The sequence below is a fragment of the Mesoplodon bidens genome (genome assembly GCF_964165515.1).
Source record: "Mesoplodon bidens genome assembly, chromosome: 11".
Taxonomy (NCBI): Eukaryota; Metazoa; Chordata; class Mammalia; order Artiodactyla; family Ziphiidae; genus Mesoplodon; species Mesoplodon bidens.
The window spans coordinates 83,044,481-83,072,450 of NC_138167.1; the positions used below are offsets into that span (position 1 = coordinate 83,044,481).

At 37.8% G+C, this 27,970-nt stretch overlaps 1 protein-coding gene across 2 annotated transcripts; it reads right to left on the reverse strand.

The window, feature by feature from the left end:
• Window positions 1-57: 57 nt before the first annotated feature.
• Window positions 58-27,970, reverse strand: METAP2 (methionyl aminopeptidase 2). 2 transcript variants are annotated; one of them, XM_081249753.1, is made up of 11 exons: window positions 27,728-27,970; window positions 25,851-25,955; window positions 21,686-21,751; window positions 17,861-17,963; window positions 8,183-8,344; window positions 7,242-7,423; window positions 5,950-6,044; window positions 5,613-5,709; window positions 2,049-2,152; window positions 1,428-1,543; window positions 58-741 (listed from the first exon to the last, which is right to left on the reverse strand). In XM_081249753.1, the coding sequence occupies exons 1-11, from the start codon at window positions 27,876-27,878 to the stop codon at window positions 489-491; spliced, it is 1,434 nt and encodes a 477-aa protein (XP_081105879.1). In that variant the 5' UTR covers window positions 27,879-27,970; the 3' UTR covers window positions 58-488. The 2 variants fall into 2 exon arrangements, with proteins under 2 accessions (XP_081105879.1, XP_081105878.1); XM_081249752.1 differs by having other exon boundaries at window positions 25,851-25,958; window positions 27,728-27,969.

Here is a 27,970-nt window from a genome sequence, read left to right on the forward strand (position 1 = left end):
ATTAAGCTAAACTATTTCCTGTACAGAATTATAACCACAGACATTGAAATGTAGCTCTCAGATCTGAAAACGTCTTTATTTTTTAGAAAATGGATTCCAGGAAGGTTAAAAAGCAATACCAGAGGGTATAGGTGCAGAACTGGATGTAGTCATTCAAAGCATTCAATTAAGAATATGGCAATATAAATATCTGAAAAGCATCTCTTAGGTGTTTGAAACAAAATGTGTTAGGTCATTCCTAATTAATTGGAGCTTTATAGCATTTCCTAGACAGAAGGAAAACAGTTAACATTTCAAAGTCCTGAAAGCCTTTTCCTTGGTTAATTACATTAAATGGTTTGCCTTTTATCAAATTCCTTCCTTTTTAAACATGGATAAAAGTATGACATACGTCCACTGTTAAACAGACAACACGTTGCAAATTCTGGTATAATGTATTCCAACAAAGCTTAGAAAATAAAAGGTGTTGCGGTGGCTCTGGACTAAGTTTAATAGTCATCTCCTCTGCTGACAACTTCTTTACATGTTGGACGCAAAAGTATGGTATGTTCAAACTGCGCTGTATATGATCCTTTAATGTCACATAATGGTGGATATGGATCTACAATACCCAAGTCACACAGATTCTTCAGAGCCATCAAATATTTACTTTCTCCCAAACGATCCAGCCATCTGCGGCAGAAGGCAAGGGTGCCAAAGTTTTCATTGATGACATTTAACAAGTGTTTTGTTCTTGGAAGCCTAAGACAAGAAAATCCAAGATTAATAGTTGGCTAAAAAGATAGCAACTCATTTCCCTCATTAAGGAAAACTCAAACCAAAGCTATGACTTCACTTAGTAATTAAAGTTCAAAAAACTCTTTTTTGCTGCCTCTTTCAACATTCAAAAACCAGAATGTATAATACCCAATTATAGATGGCAGATGAATAGGAGACCAGATGAAGGCTACCTTATATTTATGTGTCTATGCATGTGTGTGTTAAATTCCAAGTACAGACTCATCAATAGTATGAAGGTGGGAATTTCCCTTTTGGGGGAAATTTCGGCAGTAAGCTGAAAGACCTGAACAAAAAGTAGACACTTCAACCATCTCCGAAAAGTAAAAAAAGTAAATAAAAATATAAAGTTTACCAATGAGAAAATACTAAGAACAAAAACCTAGGAATGCCGGCAAAATGATAATCTCTGAAATTATTACCCTTGTTGGAAACTGGATATGAAGACAATACTTACATCATTCTCATCTCAATTAAAATTTTTAACAGGAGAATTTTTCTGCTGAATTATAGAAATCCACAGAACTTATTTTTAGGCCATAAAACTGTGCATTTATGAATGTGCCACTGTGGATGTCCGTCACACTTTTTAAAATGCTGTTAACTGGGAAGAGAAACTCATCAGTCATATAAAAACTACAGTCTCTCACCTTATTGGCACGTGTCCAACATCAAAATTTTTCATGTAATGTGAACATTCCATATCATCATGAACCACGCCTTTTCCTGTGCTACCAAAGGTTTCAATGGCATATACTTCTCCTTCCTAAAAATACATATATAAGGGTCAAGGGTAGAGAAGAAAAATTCAGAAATTCAGAACTAATTACAATTCCCATCTCAACTTCAGGCTGAGGTAGTCCCAATACCTGGTAGTCCTTATCTACCTTTTCCTGTTTTATCTCCTTAGCACTTTTGGTCTTTGTGTCATCTATTAAAATGTAAGCTTTACATGAGCAGGGAATTTTGTTCGCTACTACTGAATACATTCCAGTGCCTACTAAAGAGACAGGCACCTACGAGATGCTCAGTAAATATTCACCAAGTGTTGAATGAACCTTTGACATGCCTCACTTCCACAGCTGACTGAGCCCCAGTCTGACCAGACACAATCTGCACACTCACACAGCCCAATTCCTGTCAGGGTGAGTATGGACGGCAAATTAATTTTGTTCAACATACTATATACTCAACTACTACTAGCTTCATAGTTTGGTAGAAAAAAAAAGTCAAAATGCTTCACAAAAGAACAGTGTTAATGGCATACATACCTCCATTCTTGTTGCCTCTCCTCCTTTCACAATGGGCACTGTTTTCCCAGCATGTATTCTATATGGCCCAATTGAATGGCCATTTAGATTACGGATTGGTTTCACTGGCATAACAGAAAAAAAAAAAGTTATTCAGGGTCTCTAAAAGCACAAACAGGTATGGCTCTATTAAATAACCCCACATTAAGATAGTTAAATACAAACTGGAAAACTACTGGGATATTGCAATGTTACTGATTAAAAACTAGAAGGAGTAGGGAAAATGATGGAAAAAGAATAAACTATGTGATGAGGACATGATGGGGGTCCATCTAGCGAGTTACTGTTAATAAAAATACAGTCATAAAATATCATGTATATAAGCATTACAAACATGAAAAATATGTATTTTCATGGTTATGGACCAAAAGGTAATTTGAAAATGACGATTCTGTGTCAAAATAATAGAACTAAGAAACCTTAAATTTTATTATTACACCAACATTTCAAATGTTATAAAAGAAAATCTAAACAATCCCAAGGTCCTGGGATCACTGATAGAATAAACAAATTGTTGAGTACATTCACACAACGCAACACTTACTCAACAATAAAAATGAAAAGCTACAGATACACTGACCTGAAATAAAACCAAATGAGCAAAAGGCGGCAAAATTATATACATACGATGCAATTCCATACACACACACAAACAGTTCAAAATTAAGCATAATTAAACTAATGTTTAGAGATGCATAATAAATGGTAAAGACAAAGAAAAGGAAATGCCAATCCTTAGTACTCAAGACAGTGGCTTATTAGAAGAAGGCTTCTGCAACTGAGAAGGGGTATATAGAATAGGGGGGGCTTCTGAATGCTGGCAGTATTCTTTGTCAAGGGGTAAGGTACATAACTTTTACAATTGTTCAGTTGAAGTTTTACATTGTGTGTATTTTCAGTTTTTATTATATTCCACAATGAAGGTTAAAAGAAAAAAATCTAGTTCTACAGTGCTAGAATCTTCAGTGTGAGTTACCATTCTTCTAGGGCAGAATTAGGTAGCAAGGTTTTTTTTTCAAATCTTTAATAATGACAAGCATATTACAAATTTAGGGGGTGGTACAGAAAAATAAGACTCTTAATTAGCTCTTAAAAAAAAAACTTCCTTCTGGGCTTCCCTGGTGGCACAGTGGTTGAGAGTCCGCCTGCCGATGCAGGGGACACGGGTTCGTGCCCCGGTCCAGGAAGATCCCACATGCCGCGGAGCGGCTGGGCCCGTTAGCCATGGCCGCTGAGCCTGCGCGTCCGGAGCCTGTGCTCCGCAATGGGAGAGGCCACAGCAGTGAGAGGCCCGTGTACCGCAAAAAAAAAAAAAAAAAAAAAACTTCCTTCTTATATAAATGATAAGCTAAATTTATTTTAAAATTCAGCAAGCATTATTATTCCTCTAACACCTGACAAACTGACTCCCCAGGCCAACCAAAAACACATTTAAATAAAAAGATTTCTTAGCCATACCAACCTAACACATATAACTAAGTTACATAGAAGAAGCAGGGCTCGGGGGTATCCATTTTTATAGTATACAGGTTGTGTACAGTGGCAGGCTAATTCTGGAACGAATGGCTATAAAGGTAATTTTCCAATTCTATAGCTTCTTGATCAAGGTAAATAAAACCACTCCCTTGATGGCCCAGCCCAGTTCTGTTATGTGGTTTTTGGGAATTGCTTCTTGAAGTTCAGCCTACAGTCCATTTCTTCACCTTCCCAATATCATGATTTGTCTATACTCTTTACACTTAAACCAGTAAAAATGAATTCTGTCACCCTCAACTAAGAACCCTGATCAACAAAATAACTGGTATAAAAAAGGTGGGTACCGAAATAATAGAACCTAAAATGTTGCATTGGCTTAGTGGAAGAGGTAAGAAAGTAGATATTAAGGATTCCAACACTGCAGGCTAGAACTGTTATGTGGTGACTAAACATTAAGTCAAATTGTCACCTAATATCCTTGAAAGGCAGACCACATGCCAACCAAAGTTGTAGAATTAGGAGAAAATAGAAGGGAAAGATGATTTGAGAGAGACGTGAATACGTATTTGTTGTGGCACCGATCTCAAAACTGGGAGTGGGAAACAACAAATATTTGTTGAATACTAATAAATTCCAGGCACTGTCATAAAATTTATATTTCTCAAAAACAAAGCAAAACAAAACACGGTATCTTGAATCCTATTACAATCAAAGAAACCTGGGTTTCTTAGAGGGACTTCCTTGGTGGTGCAGTGGTTAAGAATCCGCCTACCAATGCAGGGGACACCAGTTCGATCCCTGGTCCGGGAAGATCCCACATGCCACGGAGCAGCTAAGCTCGTGAGCCACAACTACTGAGCCTGCGCTCTAGAGCCCACGAGCCACAACTACTGAAGCCTGCATGCCTAGAGCCCAAGCTCCGCAACAAGAGAAGCCACGGCAATGAGAAGCACACACACCACAACGAAGAGTAGCCCCCTCTCGCCACAACTGAAGAAAGACTGCATGCATCAACAAAGACCCAAGGCAGCCAAAAATAAATAAAATTAAATCTTAAAAAAAAAAACTCTTTAAAAAGAAACTTGGGTTCTTAGAGGTGACAGAATTTATCTAAACTCAAAGATAGACCTGCCTAACCCCAAAGCATGTTTTCTTCATTAGCCCGTAACACCTCCCATCCAAGTGTGAGAAGTCTTAAGAATTTTTAACTTGTACACACGTTCACAGGTTTAAGGATCTGCAAGAGAGCAACAAGGACAAGCTCTGTGTCAGGTTTAAGAGGAAGAACCACTGTGCAGTTGGTGGAACACCACAGGCCAAAAGTATCTACAGGGGAATGCAAAGAATGGTGAATGATGTGAATTTACTGAGGGACAAGGAAGCGTGAGAGTCTCCATGCTAAATTAGATTACAAAGGAGTCAGGATTTGGTTAAAGGAAATGTAGGAAACATTCTATAAGAAAGTTTTTAAGACAGGAGTTACAGAGAGCATGAGCACAGATTAGGAAGGAGAATGGTGGCTGGAAAGTGGTCAGATAAACCCTGGGAGTTGGAGAAAGGCTGGACTGACAACACCAGAAAGCACAGGTGATTCTGGGATTGTGTACACAGGCACTGGCTGGGAAAGACTAGGCAGCAAGGGGAATAAGATTAAAGGAAGGACACACAAGGAATTAACTGGCCTCTAAATTTTGAATTCAACTTAAAAAAAAGGTGGGGAGAGTCATCAATGGAAAGGGCCTCTGGCTTCTGTCTGAGCCTGTGATTAGTCACAGAAAATCTAGCCTACATTTCAGCCATCCTGGATAAATCCCCAGGTGTCTTCTTATCAGCTACCAGGGTAGATGACAACAATTCCCACCAGCTAGCTACCACAGAATTCCTACCGTGAACAGGTCATTTCCCTTGTTTTTCCTCTTTATGTTCCCAATTCCCAAGAGATAAAGATGAAGCAGCTAATCTAAAGAAAGAACTCAACGCTATCTTGCAAAATTATTTCTGCCAAGGTCACAGACATTTCAAAATAAGATGCATTTTTAGAGAACATACCTTGATATGTCTTCCCATCTATTTCAACTTCGTAGGATTCCATAACTTCTTGGATGGCCTCACCAACATCACATAGACGGACATCGATTCCAGCACACTAAAAATAGAATCATGTATACTCTGTTATTCAAAGTGCAGAATTTTATAGCAACTTAACTTCTTAATATCTTAAAATAAGGGACAAGCAGAAATGACTTCCTCTATAAAAGCCTTCCATACACTGTATTACAATAACCCACTTAAAACCCTAAGGGTGGTGGACCAGTCTTACATAACCCAAACAGGTTATAAAGTGCTCAAAATATGTTGAATGAAATGGTGCTTACAGTTCACATACCTTTATTCCAGTGTTAGTGGCATCTTTTACAGCTTTTAATAATGTATCATATTTGGGATTAAAAGTGACAGTAAAAGCGCAGTCAATAATCCTACCTGAAAGAGAAAATTTGTCTTTAAGTTTACTTATCAGCTAGTCAAATGATCTACTTTATAGTATCTACTCTATTAATTAAGCTTGCTAGTTAACAGAAACATAAAATGATGGGCTCAAATGAAGGCAGCACATCAAGTACCCAGACAGCAATCATAATCAAAGGGAAAAAAAGTGTAAGTAAGTTATACAAAGGTTTTGAAATGAAAAAATTAATTCCAAGGTTGGTATATACTACTTCAAGACAGCACCAATTCAATATTCACCCAGGCAGTTATACAAAACAAATATACAAAACAAATCAAAGTGAGAAAAGCCTGGGGAACTAAGGAAGAGCACGGTGGGCAGAGAAAATGTATAGGTCCACAGGACACTAACCATCAGACTAGCTTCTCCAATTTAGTAAAACCTCAGGTAAGTATTTAAATCTAAGCTTTGCTTTCTCACCTGTTAAGTGAAAGTAACAGGGTTTGGGAGAGAATATAGAAAAGTTAACAATTATATATAAAGGTTGGTAAACTCAAAGGTTCTAAGTAAATGTTTTTTGTTATTATATGAATAAAAAATGTCTACAACAATGAACTGAATGAGATGTAAGATTCTATTTTTCATGCCTTGATACAATAGGTAATAAACCTCAATTACCCAATAGTTTTCACTGTACTCCACTAAGTAGGATGCTTTAAAGTAAATCTCAAAATCTACCTCAACACAGCTCTACTGAAGAGTGAGGCATCAAGAAGAAAACGTGGGCTTCCCTGGTGGCACAGTGGTTGGGAATCTGCCTGCCAATGCAGGGGACACGGGTTTGAGCCCTGGTCCGGGAAGATCCCACATGCCACGGAGTAACTAGGCCCGTGTGCCACAACTGCTGAGCCTGCGCCCTTGAGCCCGTGAGCCACAACTACTGAAGCCTGCGTGCCTAGAGCCTGTGCTCCACAACAAGAGAAGCCATTGCAGTGAGAGGCCCTCGCACAACAACGAAGAGTGGCCCCCGCTCGCTGCAACTGGGAAAAGCCAGCGCGCAGCAACGAAAGACCCAATGCAGCCAAAAATAAATAAATAAAATAAATAAATTTATTAAAAAAAAAAAAAGAAGAAGAAAACGTGAGAGTTCAGTATCTACAGCCCCACCCAACAGGGCCAAAAGTAGAGTTTTCAGGAGGAGGGTGGAGTGGGAATTATTTCTAACAACTCACCACTTATATGTGTTCCAAAGTCTATCTTACAGATGTCATCATACTGTAATACTGTTGTGTCACCAGCATTGGGAGTATAATGGGCAGCACAGTTATTCAGAGAACACCCAGTAGGAAATGCCAGGCCTGCATTTAATCCATTCTCTTTTATTAACTTCCGTGAACAGTCTTCCAACTTTTCACTTAAAAAAAAAAAAAAGGAATTCGTTTACTTTTATGTTCCTACCCGTATATATCTTACAGCTCATCAACTCCAGAAAGTTTACTAAAACTCTTAAATTACTTTCTGGGAGTGATCTGAGCACTTTCTGCATGGGACTAAATAACAGTCCTTTGACGTTATGAACACAGTAGTTCATCTCTAAAAAATAAAGAGAATTTAATTCCACTAGAAATCTGGAGAAACAGAAAAACATGATCCACTTTCAACTTGATTTACCAGGAAATAAGATTCTTGACTTAGACTGATTTAAATGCTGATTACATTTTATTTTCTCAATGCTGCATGTTTTGAATATTCTTGGGATCAGGGTATTAAGTTGCCCTATAGCTTATTATTTCTCAAGGGGAAAGCTGGAGAAATAATTACTTTTATTGATTTCTTCATTGCATTATAAATGTTTTGTGTCCCAGAATTTTAATTTAATACGATTTACTGGAGAGCAAAGTAACAGATTTCCAAACAGAAAATAAGAATCAGTAATGTGTACATTTGTACACATGAGAGTACATGAGTACAAAATAGGGTGAATGAAGCTGCAAATGTCCTCTTACGGTTTCCTCATTACATCGACGCTACAAGAATTTAGAAGGTATTTCTAGAACCTTCACTTAAAGTTTTTTGGCAAAGCATTACATAATGAAAGCCAAACATTACAATTGGAGAGTTAGCTCTAAACAATTTTTTTTATCATGTTCTTACAAAAACATATCCCTTTTACCAGATTTCTATCATTGTCATCCCAGGCTTGATCCAGCTCATGACATATTTTCTAACTTGTCGATGTGCTTCTGCAGCTTCTCGAAAATCGTTCCAAATCTCTTCACTAGCTTGATCTAGTGCTTTCTTTTCTTCACTTGTAGTTCTCCAAGCAGCTGTTCGCCTTTATAGTATGCATAGTATAGCATTAGTCATTTAATAAACAGAAAAATAAGCATAACAGCTGAGAGATAAAAATATACTAAGATATTTTGGATAAAAAATTATATATTCAGTTTCTTTTATTAGAAGTCGGCAAAGTTTCTGAAATACAAGTACAACCAAACCTAATCAAGTTAAACCTTTCATAAGACTCTTAGAAAAAAAAAATCCTCAAGTGAGATTTTATTCATAGTCAGAGGGACTAATACCCTACACCACATAAAATAACACAAAAGTAGAGAACCAGAAAAGTCAGAAAAGAGTCCTAGAAACAAAGCAGAGGGGAGGAAAAAAAGTCAACCTTCCCCTTGAGCTAATATAAATTTTAAGGATGCACCAAATATTAACATTTAACTTCACCAACAGGGCAGTACTAATCCAAAGACTTGACCTGGCAACCTGCATATACCTTACTCAAAACATAAAACACTATGTGCTTTTGCAGGATTTTTCTAATTGTATATATGTTAGAGGTAATCTTCCTTGAAGGAGATGGCTCATATTTGAAAACTGCCAAGGATAACAAACAGATTTTTATATTCAGTATTTGCAAATGAGAAGATCTACTGACTCCCCCTTTTTTTTTTTTTTTTTGCGGTACGCGGGCCTCTCACTGTTGTGGCCTCTCCCGTTGCGGAGCACAGGCTCCGGACGTGCAGGCTCCTCAGCGGCCATGGCTCACGGGCCCAGCCGCTCTGCTGCATGTGGGATCTTCCCGGACCGGGGCACGAACTCGTGTCCCCTGCATCGGCAGGCGGACTCTCAACCACTGCGCCACCAGGGAAGCCCTACTGACTCCCTTTTTAAGCAGTACATTTCAAAAACAATAACTGCTTCGAGTGAAAATCTTTTTTAAAGTTACAGCTTTCACAGATTCTTAAGCAATACTGAATACAGAATTCACAAGTCAGTGATCACGGAAGTATAAATTATACTTAGTATAAGAGTGATGCCTTCAAGAAATAACTCTTATTTGCCTCAAAGCCAGTGGTCAGCAAACTATAGCCTGCAGGCAAATCCAGCCTGGCACTTGTTTTGTAAATAAAATTTTTTTGCAACAGGACTTCCCTGGTGGCACAGTGGTTAAGAATCCACCTGCCGGGCTTCCCTGGTGGCGCAGTGGTTAAGAAGCCGCCTGCCAATGCAGGGGACACGGGTTCGAGCCCTTGTCCGGGAAGATCCCACATGCCGCAGAGCAACTTAGCCTGTGCGCCACAACTACTGAGCCTGCGCTCTACAGCCCACGAGCCACAACTACTGAAGCCTGCGTGCCTAGAGCCCGTGCTCCGCAACAGGAGAAGCCACCGCAATGAGAAGCCTGCACACCACAACGAAGAGTAACCCCTGCTCGCCATAACCAGAGAAAGCCCACACAGAGCAACAAAGACCCAATGCAGCCAAAAATAAATAAAATAAAATTAATTTTTAAAAAAAGAATCCACCTGTCAAGGCAGGGGACAGGGGTTCAATCCCTGGTACAGGAAGATCCCACATGCCGTGCAGCAGCTAAGCCCGTGAGCCACAACTACTGAGCCCACGTGCCACAACTACTGAAGCCCGCGCGCCTAGAGCCCATGCTCCGCAACGAGAGAAGCCACTGCAATGAGAAGCCTGTGCACCACAACAAAGAGTAGCCCCCACTCGTTGCAACCAGAGAAAGCCTGTGCGCAGCAACGAAAACCCAATGCAACCAAAAATAAATAAACAAAAATAAAACTAAAAAATAAAAAGTTAAAAAAAAATTTTTTGCAACGTAGCTATGCTCATTCATTTATATGCCATCTATACCTACTTTCATGCTACAACAGCAGAAGTGAATTAACATTCAAGACCTGAAATATTTACAATATGACCCTCTACAAAAAAGAGTTTACCCAACTGCTTTAAACTACAGCCCCCTAAGTTAATGCCCCAAAATGCTTTCAGAGTTTCTCTGTGTCAGCATCAAGTTCATTATTATTACTTCCTATTGCAGCAGCTACCTGTGCCAACATCTACTTCCTCTGATTTGCTACAAAGGCCCAAAGGAGCTGTCCTATGTGAAATTGAGGGTATTTAAGAGTCACAGAGGCTTCTATAGCTTATTTACTGTTTGGAAATATATTTTGGATCTATCTACTGATGTTATTAGAAAACTGAAATATTATCAGTTTAAGGTCAATTTTAAACCCCTTACATACTTATATGTGTTATCAATTACTTTTATAGGAATAGTAAAAACTAAGAGGCAACTTGTAATCAAAGTATTCAAACACCCTCAGAGCAGAAAGTAACAGGATAAGATCCTTTAAAAAGTATATTCTCAAGATGTGACTCAACCTTTTTCAGCTGCAGTACACTTAAGAGTTGCTCACTCCATGCCCGGACAGACAAGCCACAATTTCCTGACCTCCAGTTGTAACTCTAGCCCTGTCTCTCCCAGAAGTCCAAAAATCTTTCCTGAAAACCAGGAATCCAAACATTCTAAGAATAAATCATTCTTAGGCACAAGAGTACTAGCTTTATTCTCAGATCAATCTTTAAGCAAAATAAATCACAATTCTTCATCTTTTTACATGGACCATAATCCTGGCACATATACCTACAGCCACACCTGACAGTAAAGTCTGAAAGCACCTTCTGCTTCAAAAGCCAAAGATTTCTGTGGAAAGTAAAAATATCAACTAATATTTACTCTAGGGTGGTAAGATAAAAGACTATGTCCACAGGGAACTGATGGATATTATGCATGTAGGGATGTGAAAAGGGAATTGGTCATTATCAATTCCCATTTCGTCTCCTCAGTCCAACCCTTAAGATTCTTCAAATCGACTTCTTATAGGTTAAAACATAAGTGTAATTAAATTTCAAATGCTATTTGACATTTTAGAATCAGAACATAATACAATAAAGATACCCAATACTGAAATCAATAGATCTCATGACTATCTTACACTTCTGAAGGTTGAATGGCTCTTTTTTTTTTTTTTTCTTTTGGCCTCAGGGTGGCATGTGGGATCTTAGTTCCCTGACCAGGGATCGAACCCGCACCCCTTGCAGGGGAAGCATGGAGTCTTAACCACTGGACCGCCAGGAAAAATCCCTGGCTAACTCTTAGAAGCAGTGGATTCTTCAAAAGATTATAGAATGTTCTGCATTGTTAGTAAAGAACTATCAATCAACTGAATTAAATAAATTCTTTTGCTAAGTCTTCAGTTCAAGTTGAAAGTCATTAGAGATATTCGAGAGCTTACTGCCAGGGTCTATAATTATAATTACAGGCCCAAATGAAAGAGAAAGATTATGAAGGAGTCTTCCCTTTACCTAAATTAGAATTTTTGACAGTCTATTTAACAAAAATTTATAAATAAGATGAAAAAAATCATTCTAAGTCATACCAATTATTCCAAAAGGCAGTTAAACTGAGAGTCAGGTGAGACATGCTTTAAAAAAAAATTATGTCTGTAAAACAAAACTATCAAAACAACTGCTTGAAAGAGAATCTTTATAGGAAGTGTTTATAGAATATATAGGGACTTCCCTGGTGGTCCAGTGGTTAAGAATCCAACTTCCAACGCAAGGGACATGCGTTCGATCCCTGGTTGGGGAACTAAGATCCCACATGCTGTGGGGCAACTAAGTGCACACGCTATACTAGAGGGCCCACGCGCCGCAATGAAGAGCCTGCACGCCACAATGAAAGATCCCACGTGCCGCAACTAAGACCCAACGCAGCCAAAAATAAATAAATAAATATTTTAAAATAATAATAATATAGAGTATGTAAATTCTTCACACCCCTTGATATTTCTGAGTCTTTTTAATATTTCATCATCTTTACTGGTGGATTATTAAAAGCAGAAAAATATAAGTAAAACCAAAAGATACAAAGGTATCTATTAATTTCTAAGAGTCACGTTTCTGAACTCACTGCAGATAACTTAAAAAGTGATTATACATGCATTCTTAAAGCACTATATGACACATTTACAAAAACCATTTAAAATGCATATCTATAAAATAAATACAGGGCTTTCCTGGTGGCGCAGCGGTTGAGAGTTCGCCTGCCGATGCAGGGGACACAGGTTCGTGCCCCGGTCCGGGAAGATCCCACATGCCCCGGAGCGGCTGGGCCAGTGAGCCATGGCTGCTGAGCCTGTGCGTCCAGAGCCTGTGCTCCGCAACAGGAGAGGCCACAACAGTGAGAGGCCCGCGTACCACAAAAAAAAAAAAAAAAAATCTTTAGCCCAGAAATAATTAAGAATGATGCAGATATGACACCAATTCCTTCCTCTGGATATTGGTATTTAAAGAGGAAAAAAAAGGGAACTCCCTGGCAGTCCAGGGGTTAGGACTCTGGGCTCTCACTGCCAAAGGCCTGGGTCCAATCCCTGGTTGGGGAACTAAGATCCCACAAGCCACAGAGCATGGCCCAAAAAAGAAAAAAAGAGAGAGAGAGAGAAAGCATGTTTAACTGCCTATAAGAAGAAATTATAGTTGATCCCCAGCTGGTTAAGGAAAATTCTTCTTATAGAATAATGTCAGCAAATAAATGTAGAAGGCATGACAGAATTAGAAATTCACCATTATTAAGTCCTCACAAAATAACTGATAAAGCAAGGATCATCAATGGATATTAAAATAATTAAGTGAAAGGTTTTTAAAAATGGATTTTCCAACAGTACCAAAGTATCCCACAGATTACCTGGAAACTGCAAAAAGAACAAAGTACCTTTAAAAAAGAAAACAGCTGGCTGTCACCAAATTAACCAAGTGATCAAATACAGTAAAACTAATAGTAAACAGTGGTTTTCAATCACAGGCAGAATTAAGGAAATTTTTACTTTCTTCTTTTTGCTTATCTGTATTTCCTAACTGTCCTAAAATGAACATGTATTGCTTGTAAAATTAACAAGTGTCTCAAAAAACTGCCTACTGAATTTAGAAATATATATCAAGAATTTCAAAATAATTCTTTGTTCTATTTCTAGAGATCTAGAAAAAGGGAAAAATCAGATCCAATTAACGTACCAAGATGTTCATCACAGAAATTTTCCTAGTGGCAAAAAACTGAAAACAGTATTAATGTTCAAAAATAGGGTAACAGCTAATAAAATTATGCTAGATACAGAACAGAACAGCATTATAGCTATTAAAACTGGTTTCAAAAAATTTTAATGACACAGGAAATGCACGCAGAATGTTGAATTTTTTTAAGCAGCAACAACCATCCTAGTAAAAACTGATTAAAAAATCATGGATTTCCACACGTAAGGAAGATGTTCCTAAGGAATGAGATATTTACATTCTCAAAATTCCCACAAATTACTAATTACAAGAGGAAAAACAATAATGATATAATAGAGAAACTGGTTAATACCTTATCCAAGTGAAAGAAATTGACATCGTGTGCCTTCGTATTTGACAACCCTGAAAAGGACACAATATCTACTGATCTAGTAACCCACCCCAGAATGCACAACCTACTCTCAAATACTTCAGAAAAACAGTATGTGTACAGATTCACCAATATAACATTTTTCCACATTTGCCTTCTATCTTTCTATCTTCCAAGGAGAAAATGGAGTGTTATTTGTATATTATACATAAGTGTCATATTCCACTGAGATTAAGAACGATAAAGCATATGTGACAAAATGTTAAAGATACTCTGAGAAAGGTACGCAGGAGTTCTGGGTACTAGTCTCACAGAATGGAATTACTTCTGTTAAGTATGAAATTACTTCAAAATAAAAAGTTAACATAATGCACTCAACCTGGGTGGCAGTTACACAGGTAAGTTCTTTGTAATAATTCATGTAATTTTCAATCAAGGAAGGCAAGATACAAAACTATATTTAATACTTTACCAAATCCGTAAGAATATTGATTGTAATCTATTTACAAGTAGTCAAAACTGATTATATGAATCTCAAAAAAAAATGAGATTTATTAAAGAACAAACATAACCACAGTATCTTAATTTCTTTTGTATTTCTCCAGGACAGCACACAACATTGCTTCCAATACTTTAGAGAAGTATTATCCCAAGAGATATTATAATATATAATTAATATCTTCCTGTATTGTTTCAAAAACGGAACTTATTCCACCTATACAATGTTTAGTTTGCATTAGAAAATGATAGCAAAAAGGAAAAGGTAGTTTCTAAGATTTACAAAATCTCAATTATTTTTTCTTGTATTGAACATTACTTCAAGTGTTCCACCATATTCATGTTGTTAAAAATATTAAGTGTGTTAACAAGTATAGGAAATCTATGGCTTTCTTCCCCTTTAGCAATAAGAAAACAGAAATGGAAATGGGAATTAAAATATCTCAATCACATCAGTAACAAAACAATAGAACACTTAAGAACAAACTTAACAAAAAAGGGACAGGACCTACATTAAAAAAAAAATCAGAATAAGGTGGAAAATATATGACGACGATGGAGAAGTCAATGTGATATAAGTGTCAGTTTTCTGAAACATACATAAATATGATGTGATTCCAATAAGAAAGGCATTTTTCTGTGGGTATGTGTATTAAAACTAAAAATATGACCAAAAGTAGCTGAGAAAAGTAAAAAAAGAACTGTTTGGTTGGCTTGTGTGGCAGAGGAGAAACAACTGACTTATCAAACTATCAAAATAAACAGCATTAGTATAGAAACAGACAAATAGATGAGTGGAATAGAATAAATAATACAGAAATTGGTTCCATTATATAAGGTAACAGACTTCCATTATGTAAGAATAGTATATGGGGCTTCCCTGGTGGCACAGTGGTTGAGAGTCCACCTGCCGATGCAGGGGATACGGGTTCGTGCCCCGATGCGGGAGGATCCCACATGCCGCAGAGCGGCTGGGCCTGTGAGCCCGCGCGTCCGAAGCCTGTGCTCCGCAACCGAAGAGGCCACAGCAGTGAGAGGCCCGCGTACAGCAAAAAAAAAAAAAAAAAAAAAAAAAAAAAAAAAGAGAGAATAGTATATGGCAAAAGTGGTCATTCAATTAAATAGAATGAACTACTTCAGAAACAATTCTAGCACAACTAGCTATTCCTTTGAAAGAAAGTAAAATTAGCACTCCCAACCTCAGACAAAAAACTCTAGACCAATTAAAGATGTAATAAAACAAAAAATTAGAGTTTGAGAAAATAGAAGAGACTGCTAGGAACCCAGAAGTACAAAATATGAATATATACTGTTATATAAAATCTTTAAATGTGCATCAACAGACAAATGGATAAAGAAGATGTGGTACATATATACAATGGAATATTACTCAGCCATAGAAAGAAATGAAATTTGCTCATTTGTGGAGACATGAATGGACCTAGAGACTGTCATACAGAGTGAAGTAAGTCAGAAAAACAAATATCGTATATTAACACATATATGTGGAATCTAGAAAAATGGTACAGATGAACTGGTCTGCAGGGCAGAAACAGAGACACAGATGTAGAGAACAAATGTATGGACACCAAGGGGGGAAAGTGGGGGGTGGGGGTGGGATGAATTGGGAGATTGGGATTGACATGTGTACACTAATATATATAAATAGATAACTAATAAGAACCTGCTGTATAGCACAGGGAACTCTACTTCACTTCGCTGTACAGCAGAAACACAACGTTGTAAAACAACTATACCCCAATAAAAAATAAAAGTATAATCTTTAAACTTCTGCAAGAGCAAAAGAATAAAGCCAATAATCAAAAGATGCTCAAAAATCACTAGCAATCTGGGAATCATAAAGTATTAATATATTCTTTGATTCAGCAATCCCACTCCTGGAGAACTATCACATAATAAAACTGCCAGCACATAAGGAGATATATATGTGTATTCCCAAACACATATATGTATATATACATATATATGTATATACTTAAGAGAGATCTTTATTGCAAATGGTTTACAACAGCAAAAAAAACAACAAAAAAAACAACAAAGTGAATGCTCATCAATTACAAAATGGTGGAATAAAGTACGGTATATTCATGCCACAGATTATGAAGCCATTCAAAAGAATAACAGAGCTATTCTGATTGACTTAGAGGGACTTCCAAGATGCAGCCCCGATGAGCAAGGCATGGAGGAGGAAAGTGTGCCTACGATTCTGTTTTTGTAAACAAATAATAACCAAAACAGTCTCCTTACACAAACAGAGATAGATGTACACATACATGAGCATAAAACATATGGAAGGCTACCTGCTAAGTGGTTACATGGGTCGGGAAGGAAGAGGAAACAAGCAAAAAAAAAAAAAAAAAAGATTATATTAAAAAGATTATATCACATCATATGTACTATGAAAATTTATGTACTTAATATAAAACTGCATGTTTGTGACACTTTAAAAATAAATGTTTTAAGACAGGGATAGTGACTGATGTATTCAAATTCAAAGAAAAGATGCCCATGCCATAAAATATAACATCATGTTCCTTTCTAAGTTTAAAGAAAAACAATGATGTCTTTACAGGTCAAAGAAACAGTGCTACAGTAGAAGCTTTCTTAACCAACTATTGCAACCACTGAATTAACCAATCAATGCTCCTGATCCCCCTGTAAACCATACAGACCAATGCCCACTGTAGTCTGAATACTAGTGGCTAGGTTCCTGTTTTGAATAATAATAATAGCAGCTAACACTTACCTAATGCTTACTATGTGTCTGTCACTCTTCTAAATGCTTTACGTATTATTATTCCTATGAAGAGCTCATTTTATGGATGAGGAAATGAAAGCACAGACATGATAAATTACTTGCCCAAGTCACAAAGCTAATAAGTGTCAGAACTGGGATTCAAATGCAGATAGTTAGGTCCCAGCTTCCAGGCTCTTAACTAGTCTACATAATGCCACTTCAAGTGTCTACTAACCAAATAAAATGCATTCTTTCAGAACACTTCCAAGAATCAGGTTATCTGTGCCCAAACCAGTGTAAGTCATCTGTACTTGTTATTGTAATTATGTAGTTTAATTATACATTACATAAAAAGAATTGTTTCTATGAAAACTAAATTGACTACTCAGGGAAGTTTCAATAAAGGCAAGTCGTCAAAAAATACTTCTGTCAAATGGAACTGTAAATGATTTCAGGAAAAAAAACAATGTAGATATAGGCATCAGCCCGCAGATTACTTAGTTCTTACTGTTCACAGAAACTCAAAATGGAACAGACCAGACAGTGCATTATGGATTCAGCCCATGGAAAAAAAAAAAAAGTGGAGTTCAATGCAATCCATGCTCAAAGATCAAGAATGATGAAAAACAAATGTTTGTTTTAAGTTAACTTTTATCAATAAAGATTAACCAACTACTGGTCCCAATCATTTTGGATAAGAGGGCTTCTACTGTATCTTCTCTGCAACAAATTCATAAGCTTTTTTATTAAGGTAGTGGAGCAAAGCCCTAAGAAAAATCAAATCTGCTTTATTGCTAAACTACAACTTTCAAAAGTCAAACTGGAAGTTATTTTATGATCCTTACCCATCTTGTGTGGGTGGGTACTCGCATTCTTGTCCTTTGGGAAATACACCATTAGGATACAGGTCACATATTGGAACTGAGGGAGGGTCTGTTTGAACTTTTGCTGTGAGATACAAATAAAGCATTAACTTCTGTAGTTAAAAACAAAATTAAGCAGTTAGCATTAGTTTTTCTCAGTTCCTAATAGTTATTATATGTCCTGACTTTAAGGAACCTCCCTGGTATCAATTTACAGTTTAAAACAGAAGATATTTCACCACAATAGCCACCTCCTGATTTATAATTAATTACTTGGGAATAAAAATATTCAACTCCTCAGAACTTCATTATGTATTTAAACAGTATATGCCTTGGCACAAAGAACACTTCTAATGTTTTTGTCTTCATTTACTATACTGGAAATGGAATAGCATACAGAGGCTGGCTTTCGCAAATAAAAATCAAAGAAGCAACAGGAAAATAAAAAAGAAATCCTATAGCGATAAAGTAAAAATATCAAGCTATTATGTATTAATAAAATAGGTAAAAAACTTATTCCAAGGGTATATTATGTATAAAAGTTAGTATACATCGTATGTATACTATGTATACATACATACTTAGTATGTTAGTATGTATACATACTCCAGGGCTAAAAGACTTTAGGTAGCCATATACAAATTTCCAGATACTTGAAAAAAGTTACAGTACTTAGCATATGTTTTAAGGACACATTATTTCCCAAACTATATTCTAAGACACCAGTGTTCCAAAATGCTTTTTAAAAATATTTAGAGATGTGTCTTCTAAAAATCTGTTTAAATGCGTAAGAACTAGTTCTTATATAGTTCTTATTCTACAAAGAACTTTCTTTTAGTAACAAGTGCTGTATCCAAGGAATGTCAGGAAGTTACGTAAGACTTAATTTATGCAATAATATATGAGTTTCAATGTATACCTGCAGCATGTAACAACTACTGAGTTGAAGTGTGTGGTTTTCTTTTGATTTTAACCAGTCTTATGGGTTTTTATCTGAAATTTTAACATATATTTTAGATTTTTTTGTTCTGCAATGGGAAACAAAAGGACGCATATAAAGAAAAATTTGACAATTTACTGAGCCAAATCATTTATCTGCAGAACCATTTTTTAGTCCCCTCTTTTAATCTGAATATTCAATATTTCACAAACACCCACCATTTTCCTCTTTTTTATGTAATGTTTAGAAGTGTCCTATGGACAAATAAACTTGGGGAATGCTGTTTTAGGTTCCTCCGAAGAGGAAACGTTTAGAATTTGAAATCAAAAACGACCTTAGAGGTCATCTAATTTAGCTTCACACTCAAATCCAGGAATCCTCTAACACCCTGACGGATGGCACTAAGTGCCTGACAGTGGAGGCAATCACTATTCCCAAGCTAAAATACATTCATCTGGGGAGAACTGTAACTGTTAGAAAGCTCTTCCAACACTAATCTCCCTGCTACTTTCATCTGTTAGTGCTACTTAACTCCTTGCAGTTAAAAAAAATTTATTTTTCATTTCTACTGCTTCCTTCCTCTCTATGATGAGAAACCACTTTAAGGGATGTGGTTCTTAACACTTTCACTCATATTCATCAACCTTGTCAGTGTTCCTTTTAAGTTGGTACTAGAATTGACTTCTATTAATAGTTCAAATAAGGTACAATTAGTATAATACACTGTTGATTCTAAAAATCCTACTGCTACTGAAAGGTTAAGATTCCTAGCTTTTTGGTTCACACTGTATAAGCACTCAAAAGCCTTAGGATTCTATCACCTTATACTAACCTTATATATGCTTATTTAAATTTCAGCTTGTTAATATTAGCCTATTGTCTCAGTTTTCTTTTGAAATCTTGATTTCTGTCAGCCAAAGTATTATCATCCTCAGCTTTATATTTCACTTACAAATCTAATAAAGATGGCTTTTATCTTGTCCACAAATTATTAAGACAAAATAGTTAAAGGACTCAAAAAGTTCATTAGAGAAAAAATAAAGAATTTGTCACTGAAATAAGTTGAAGCCTAGCCTTTACCACTTATTAGCTGTGACTTGGACAAATGCCTAAATGTGCCAAGCCTCGGTTTTCCTCATCTACAAAATGAGGAACTAGATGAAATCTTGGATAACCTTTGAAACTTATAACGTACTATGTCCAAGTTATTATCTAAAACTATGAATAATTATAAATATCTGTATTGCAGTTATTGTTAACTATCACTTACAATTCTCTCACTTTATAGATGAGGAAAATGAGGGCAGTAAACTGCCCCTGATTACAGTATTTGGCTTATTTCATAAGTGATTTATGACAGCCTACACAAATAAGAGACATTCAAAGCAAATCAGAGAGCAAAAATCAAAACACAGAAAGAACCTAAAATAGAACCTGAAATAAGGCCAATACAAAACCAGATTTGGCTCTAAATCCTCTAGTAGCCAGTATCAAAAAAAAAAAAAAAAGGCTAGGTTATTTGCATAGTTCATGGTGCTTCTGCAATAAAACACATTAACTACTCAGGAAAAGCACAATTATTCTTGATACTAAGACCAGACAAAAAAGGGTCTCTCAAGACTGCTCATAAAGAAATATAATGAACAGTAAGTTCAACAACATCCTCAGAGGAGACACAACAAAGGCTGATGGCATCAAAATAAAACATCTGTCAGTGGAAGAGTTCTACCAAGGGCAAGTACAAAGCAGCCTCTTAACGCTCCTCCCTGCTTATCTACCTTCATTAGGAAGCAATTTTAGAGTATTTGGAGAAATAGATCTTTCTTTCTTAAGCCATTCTCAGGTAATACGTCTCACAAGCACACTACAAACAATTTTTGAATGGAAGGAACATGACATCATAATACCTGGAGATTCCTGGAATGCAAGTAATCTGTGCTCATTAAATACAGATTATGCTAGGGGCAGAACTGACATCCTGATTAGAAGGATCTAACCAGGATAGATGCCTGACTAGAAAGAAGGCTATTCCATCTCCACCTAGGGACATATCAGGGGAATGGCTGGCAAAGCCAATAGGTTTCTTAAAAAAATAATTTAAGTATTTCAACCCAGAGATAAAAATGAAAGTCAAACCCTCAATATTCTCATTCATAAAATTTCAGCCTAAAGATTTTAAAGGAAGGTTTAGCCAGACACTCAGTGGTCCCCAATAACCAAAGGGCATCCAAGATTAGAACTTGTTCTGATTCTCAACCCAACCTTTATTCCCCAATACTATACAGTCTCCCCTTAGTCTCCCTAAGAGATTCAGGTCTATGAAGATGTTTGGTTATATCATTTATAGAAACAAAATACAAGGAGGATCATATTTTAAGTGAATTTGAAATACTACAATACATGTTATTAATAAAAATTCACCATACACACAAATTTTAAATAATGGGACTCCTCATTAAATATTTGTCAAGAATCTCGTAATACCAAAACTGGCAGGTGAACTGCAAACTATGTTTATCCTATTACCACTTGGTGGCATTACTTTAGTCATCACTGACAAAATTATTTGAATTATTCAAATTTTAAATTATAAAGTTTTTAGGAACTCATCCCTAATGTGCAGTAAAATAACAACAAATTTATTATTAACAACCCCTGGCTGAATAACAGCTAAGGAAAATAACAAGACTGTTAAACCAAAGTACTTGCCAAATAGCTGTGAGTTTCACTAAATTCTACCTCTATTAAGCCTACATTTATTTCCCTAACATATACCAGGATCTTAAGCAACTTCAAATCTACTCTTCAAACCTGCTGGTTAATAACCACTTCTAATGTGGCAAGTAGGATTAACTAAAGACACTAACGTCCTCTCTTCTTCTTCTTCTTTTTCTTCTTCTTTCCAGTTGCTCCATCTCCATCACCATCTCCATCTAAGAAAAGACACGTCAAGATCACTTAAGCCTTATAAGCAGAGGGACGAAACAAGCACAAGCAGACAAGTACACACGTACACACACACACACACACACACACTGAGTGCATTTTAAATAGCATACAACAAAGTTGACCCAATACTCTTAGAATTTTGTATATTGCTAGCTTTAAGTATCAGAATTTGACTTGTGCAATCAAAAGCACTAGTAAACTTTACTTTGACTTACTCTACAAAAAGAATTTTTCAGATATTTTTAAGAATAAAACATGTATTAAATAACATCTTTTTTTAAAGCAAAGAAAAATCACTAGTGTTACTGAAATACCTGTAATAATGACTATATGACTTCATCTGAAATAATAACAGTAAGTTTATTTATGCTTTGCAGTTAAACACCTGTATTTCATGACCTCATGTGATCCTAAAGCAACGCTATGAGGTAACAAGGAATGTTTAAGGGACACGACCAAGATAATCCTAACAGATAAATAGCAAAATTGAACCAAGAATATCACCTGATTCCTAATCCAGTGAGAGGTAAGTGGGGTCTCATCTTTTAAAATATCTTTTCCTGGGACTGCCCTGGTGGTCCAGTGGTAAAGAATCCGCCTTCCAGTGCAGGGGACTCAGGATCGATCCCTGGTTGGGGAACTAAGATCCCACATGCCACGGGGCAACTAAGCCCGTGCACCACAACTAGAGAGAAGCCCACATGCCCACACGCTGCAACCAAGGGCCCATGCGCCGCAATGAAAGATCCTGCATGCCTCAAAGAAAGAAGATCCCATGTGCCGCAACTAAGACCAGACGCAGCCAAAACAAACAAACAAACAAACAAACAAAATATCTATTCCTGCATAGTTGTTATTAGAGAAAAAGAGTTCTTCTTTCTGGATCAAATTGTATACAAAAATATTTCTACTTTTCCTAGGTTCATAGTTTTCAGATTTTCAAAAGAACCCGATGACCAAAAATAAGAACTATTTCAAAAAACAGCTGGCAAAAGAATACACAAAATAGCCATGATCTGCCTGTCGGTTTTCACAACTTTGCTTGAAGCTCAATGACCATACACTTAAACTTTGAGAAAAAATAAAGAATACGATTATGACCAAGATTAAAGTGAGTTAAAATATTTTAAATAAAGATATCAAAAATAGACCTGGGCTTCCCTGGTGGCGCAGTGGTTGAGGGTCCGCCTGCCGATGCAGGGGACACGAGTTCGTGCCCCAGTCCGGGAAGATCCCACATGCCGCGGAGCAGCTGGGCCGGCAAGCCATGGCTGCTGAGCCTGTGCGTCCAGAGCCTGTGCTCCGCAATGGGAGAGGCCACAACAGTGAGAGGCCCGTGTACCGCAAGAAAAAAAAAAAAAAAAAAAATAGACCTAAGTGTCTGAATTTCTAAAAATGCTGCTCAATAAATTTCAACAATCATTTCTGAAGTATGCTAATCTACCCACAAATAACTAAAATAACTAAGAGAAAATAACTAGGATATTCACTAAGCTTATTTTGGTAATCATTTTATGATGTATCTAAGTCAAATCATTATGCTGTATATGTTAAACTCACACAGAACTGTATGTCAGTTTTATCTTAATAAAACCAGAAGGAAACAAATAATGAATGAATAAACAAACGAAAGACAGGAAAAAAATTGCTCAAAAGCTCCCTCAATGAATCGTCTCATAATGAGGGCAGTTTGCACTGCTCACTACACTTTGTCCTGCCCCCAAATGGTCTCTTTCGTTTGGTTTTAAGTCCCATTCCTTCCAATGAGCTTTCCATCAGCATTCAGCCCACAATTCCACCTCCAAATTTCAATAATTTTTTTTTTTTTCTGCGTTTCGCGGGCCTCTCACTGTTGTGGCCTCTCCCGTTGTGGAGCACAGGCTCCGGACGCGCAGGCTCAGCGGCCATGGCTCACGGGCCCCACCGCTCCGCGGCATGTGGGATCTTCCCGGACCGGGGCACGAACCCACATTCCCTGCATCGGCAGGCGGACTCTCAACCACTGCGCCACCAGGGAAGCCCCCGAAATTTCAATAAATTTTATTGCAGATACCAGTATATCTTTCCAACTCTATATTTTGTCTCTCCACAATAATCAGTTTTCCTTTAGAAAAAAGACATTGAAATATTAGCTTTCCATCCTCTCAAAGACTTCTCACAACAGTTTAATAGTACTGGTTGATCCTGATTATCAAAATGAATTAGGAAAACGATGAACCCAAACTGGAGAAAGCTACTGATAATTCCTAAAATCTTCTTTAGTACACTGAAGATTTCCATTCTGACAAGCAAAATTTCCTCCTTCAACGTCAAGAGATTCATGTAACTTTGCAGAGGTGCAATGAAACAAGGCAGGCACTCTCTTCAAATTAGCACTGTGACTGATATTCTACACACAGTGGGTCAACAGCAACCTATTATATTACCTTGAATTTACAAATACCTTTCTTGTTAAGAGTTCAAAATATGTTTATAATCTGAAGCATAAACCAAGGCAGAATGGACAAGAGATTTGCTTAAGGAAAAGGAAAAGCTAACTACTCCCTTGAATCTGAAACCAAGCAGGATACTGTGGGGCCTTCCTGGGGACAGACCCCAAGTCTCTCACCTCTTTTGTAAAAAAGCTTTATACTCCTAGGCTTTCCCTGAGTTCCAAAGAGCAAATTTAATCAGAGATGTGAGAAGAATGCAAAAACAAAGGAAACACAATCAAACAAGACTAAATAATAATAGTTTGGCCATAAAAACAAAGGACCTTTAGTTTCTCCTCAAGGGCTACATATAATATCTTGAACCATATCCTGGAGTTGGTTTGCAGATACTAACCCCCCCACCAGGTGGAAAAAGTTAGCTGTATGCTGACCACCAGCACACAGACTCCAGATCAGTTGAAAACAGAAAACTAATAACTGAGATTCCCAAAAAGTCACCCTGTTACTGCACAACCAACCAATCAGAAGAATGTCCACAAGCTGATCAGGCACCTGGCAACCCTCACCTCTAATGTTGCCTTTAAAAACCCTTCTCTAAAAGCCTTCAGGTCTTTTGGGCATGAGCTGCCCATTCTCCTTGCTTGGCATTTTGCAATAAATGCTGTACTTTCCTTTGCTGCAACCTGGTGTCTGAGTTTGGTAACAATTCTTGGCACTTTTTTCCACTAAATTTGACTGTAAGCTCCTTGAAGGCAGAGAATTTATCCTTCTAAAGGAAAAACAACTGCTCTGCATTATCCTAACATGATAAAGTACAGCAAGTATTTGCTGCTAAGGACTGGAAGGCATAAGCCCAAGCTGGCAGTGCTTGAGGCAGAACAGTAGATCATAGCAATAGATAATTAAGAATGGGAGAGCCCTATCTCCTCTTCTGCCAAAAGAGGCTGTAAAATAAAAATAGTCCTCCTAACTAATCACTCCCTCCACTGTCTTACTGATCGCATCAATCCCTGCAATTCCAAGAGTTGTTGTCTTTAAAGAAATCTTTGGCAAAAGCTCCAAAATACCACAAGGATCTGGGGTCAGGAAATTCATAATAGATTTGAGAAGCACTCCAACATGCTCCTTTGACAATAAAGAGAAGTACCTTTGATAGAGTAAAAGGAATAGACTTGGAATCCGGTGCCAGGTTTGAAACTCTGGCTCTGTTATTCTACACAAACTAGCTGTGTCACGTTGGGCAAATCATATAACTATCACTTCCTGTTTGCTTGGTTTTTGTGAGGGTAAAAGGAGAATGGATGAAAGTATCCTAAGATAGTGCCTAGTACATGTTATTTGTTCAATAAAAGTTAGTTAAATAAACAGTCATTCAATTTTATCTTATTAATACTCACCCACTACTCGGCCTTTTGTTAAGTACATTTTTAAAGTTGAGATCTGTGTTATCTGAGCATTCAACATATCCAACTTTTTAAAGAGTTGCTAATAACTAAATACATTTTCCTTTTCATCTGTGACATTGAGGCTTTAACATCAGTTAAGTAAAACATCAGAGAATATTGGACTATATGGACAAATAAGCAACTCTGGTTAAAGAATGTCATATTTTCTTGCTTTCCTAACCACAAAAATCAAATTAACCATTTACCTTCATCGTCATCAACTCTTTCTTTCTCTTCCAATGCTTGTCTTTCCAACTGTCTTGCTACCTCATCAACCGAGGCTCCTGATTCTTTATCAGGCTCCTGTTGCTCTGCTGATCAAATATAATAACATACATCAAATCTAATAAAGATCTTCCCACTAGAATATGTTCTAAGGATTCTAAAAAACACGTTAAGTCTTCCTGATAAGTGTTCATAAAACAAAAGCAGAAACATTACTTGAAGCAGAATAAAATTTATTTAATGACAGAAAAATCTTCCATATCTAAGTGGTACTGCCCATTCAACAAAATACTCATTACACATTCTCTGTGCTAGGAGCTAAACTGTAAGTTGTTCCCTACCCTTAAGTAGTTTTAACTTTTTTAAAGTATTTAACAATTAGACTACAACAAATAATTTATTAACCAAGCAAGGACTTAAGATGGGCCATAAATGCTGAAGGCCTTAGTAAGAGGATTTCTGTGGAGCCCTGGGGGCTTCAGGGGTTCGGGAAGAAAGAAACTGTCAAGCCGGGCTGGGTAAAATAAAAATAAGTAGGAAAAGATATTCCATTAATAAAAAACAAACTTCTCCAACAGCTAAGCACAAGAGCAGGCCCTGCAGTAGAAGTGATAAGAATGTAGCTATAGGAGTAATATGTATGCGTAAAAAGAGGTAGTATTACCATGTAGCACATAATGAAGTGACATGCTGGCTACAGCAGAGAATTTATCCTGAGAGATACAACTGTTAAAGATATATTAGGGTCAGTCTGCTAAACGCCTTAAAAGGACAAACTGAAGGGTCTGGATTTCATCTGAAAGCCAGGAACTGCCACCAGACTATGTCCTGGGATTCAATTTTGCTCTGGAAGCGTCCTAGCCCCTACAGCTCTCCCCTTTCAACTCCCATCTAGTCAAAATTTCAAAAGGATACAGGTTAGCCCTCTCTAACCTCTCTCAACTCCACTTCATCACTTCTGGCTTCTCCACTGTCCTCTCACTTTCTGTGGCTGATTTTAACAGTACAAATAACTCTTCCTAAAACCAAGGCCTTGATGCAACAAAAACACTGACTTCTCACAATCAAACAGTTACGTTTCTAACTCATAATATAATCCAATTGAAAGCTTTCAGCTGTTTTCCTTGCCTTACCAGTAGATTTCAGAGAAGCTCCATTCGGACCCACAGAATATCCTACCCAGACTGCCTACAAGTGGCATCATAATCCAGGCCTAAAAGCCCAAAAGCTTGACGATACTGTGGGATTAGGCAGGTGAAGAGTCGCACCACCACCACACATCCTGCTATTACTACTCAGTGACAAGAGCGCGTGGGCATTCACACACATACACACACCCCCCAAAAGGGCAGCGCGCCACACAAATCTCTCCGTAAACGGGGATGGTGGGGGGAGGTGCTGCTGAGGCCCTAAGACTCGGTTACTCCACCCCCAACCCTCAACGAAAATATGTCCCACGTTGCTCCAGCAAGGAGGCGGCAGTATGGGTCAGAACCAGATTTTTATGGAGGAGGCCAACCCGTGAGGAAGGTGAGAGGGCTGGGCCCTGGGCACGGCTTCAGGTCCGTCGCCCCGTCTGCGTGGGAGCTAAGCGCCGGCAACGCAGGGGCTCCGGCCCAACGACCCCACAGAAGCTGAGGCACCCTCTTCTCCACCCCTCCCCCACCAGGTCCCTAATACCACGCGAGAAGCCGCCTCTCCCCGGGACTGGGAATCTGCAGCTCGGCCCGGACACACGTTCAGTCCTGGGAATCAGTCCAGGATTCTAAGTCCCTAGTCCCTGTCAGCCCCGCCGGGCCTGAGTCGAGCCGTTCGGCCATCCCGGCGGGGACTGGGAAAACATAAAAACTCCCTTTACCTGTGGCAGCTCCTTTACTCTTCTTCTTCTTCCGTCTTTTTTTCTTGGCCGCCTCCTCAGCAGTAGAGGCAGCTCCCTCCTCCCTGTCGTCTGGATCCAGGTCGCCATTCAGGTGGCTCCCGCAGGACGCTGCCTCCTCCACACCCGCCATGTTGCCCGAGAGAGCGCGAGGAACTAAGACAGGGCGGCGAGGGCCCGCTCCTTCTTCACCCACCTACACCAGCGACGCCGGAAGCTGCTCTC

What these genes read in the sequence shown, in the direction of transcription:
- METAP2 (XM_081249752.1), bottom strand. Translation starts at nt 27,878, where the DNA reads ATGGCGGGTGTGGAGGAGGCAGCGTCCTGCGGGAGCCACCTGAATGGC. An exon ending in TACCCACCCACACAAGATGG is followed by an intron (nt 8,345 to 17,860) that starts GTAAGGATCATA and finishes CATACTATAAAG; the next exon opens with GCGAACAGCTGCTTGGAGAA. An exon ending in GTTGGACACGTGCCAATAAG is followed by an intron (nt 742 to 1,427) that starts GTGAGAGACTGT and finishes TTCTTGTCTTAG; the next exon opens with GCTTCCAAGAACAAAACACT.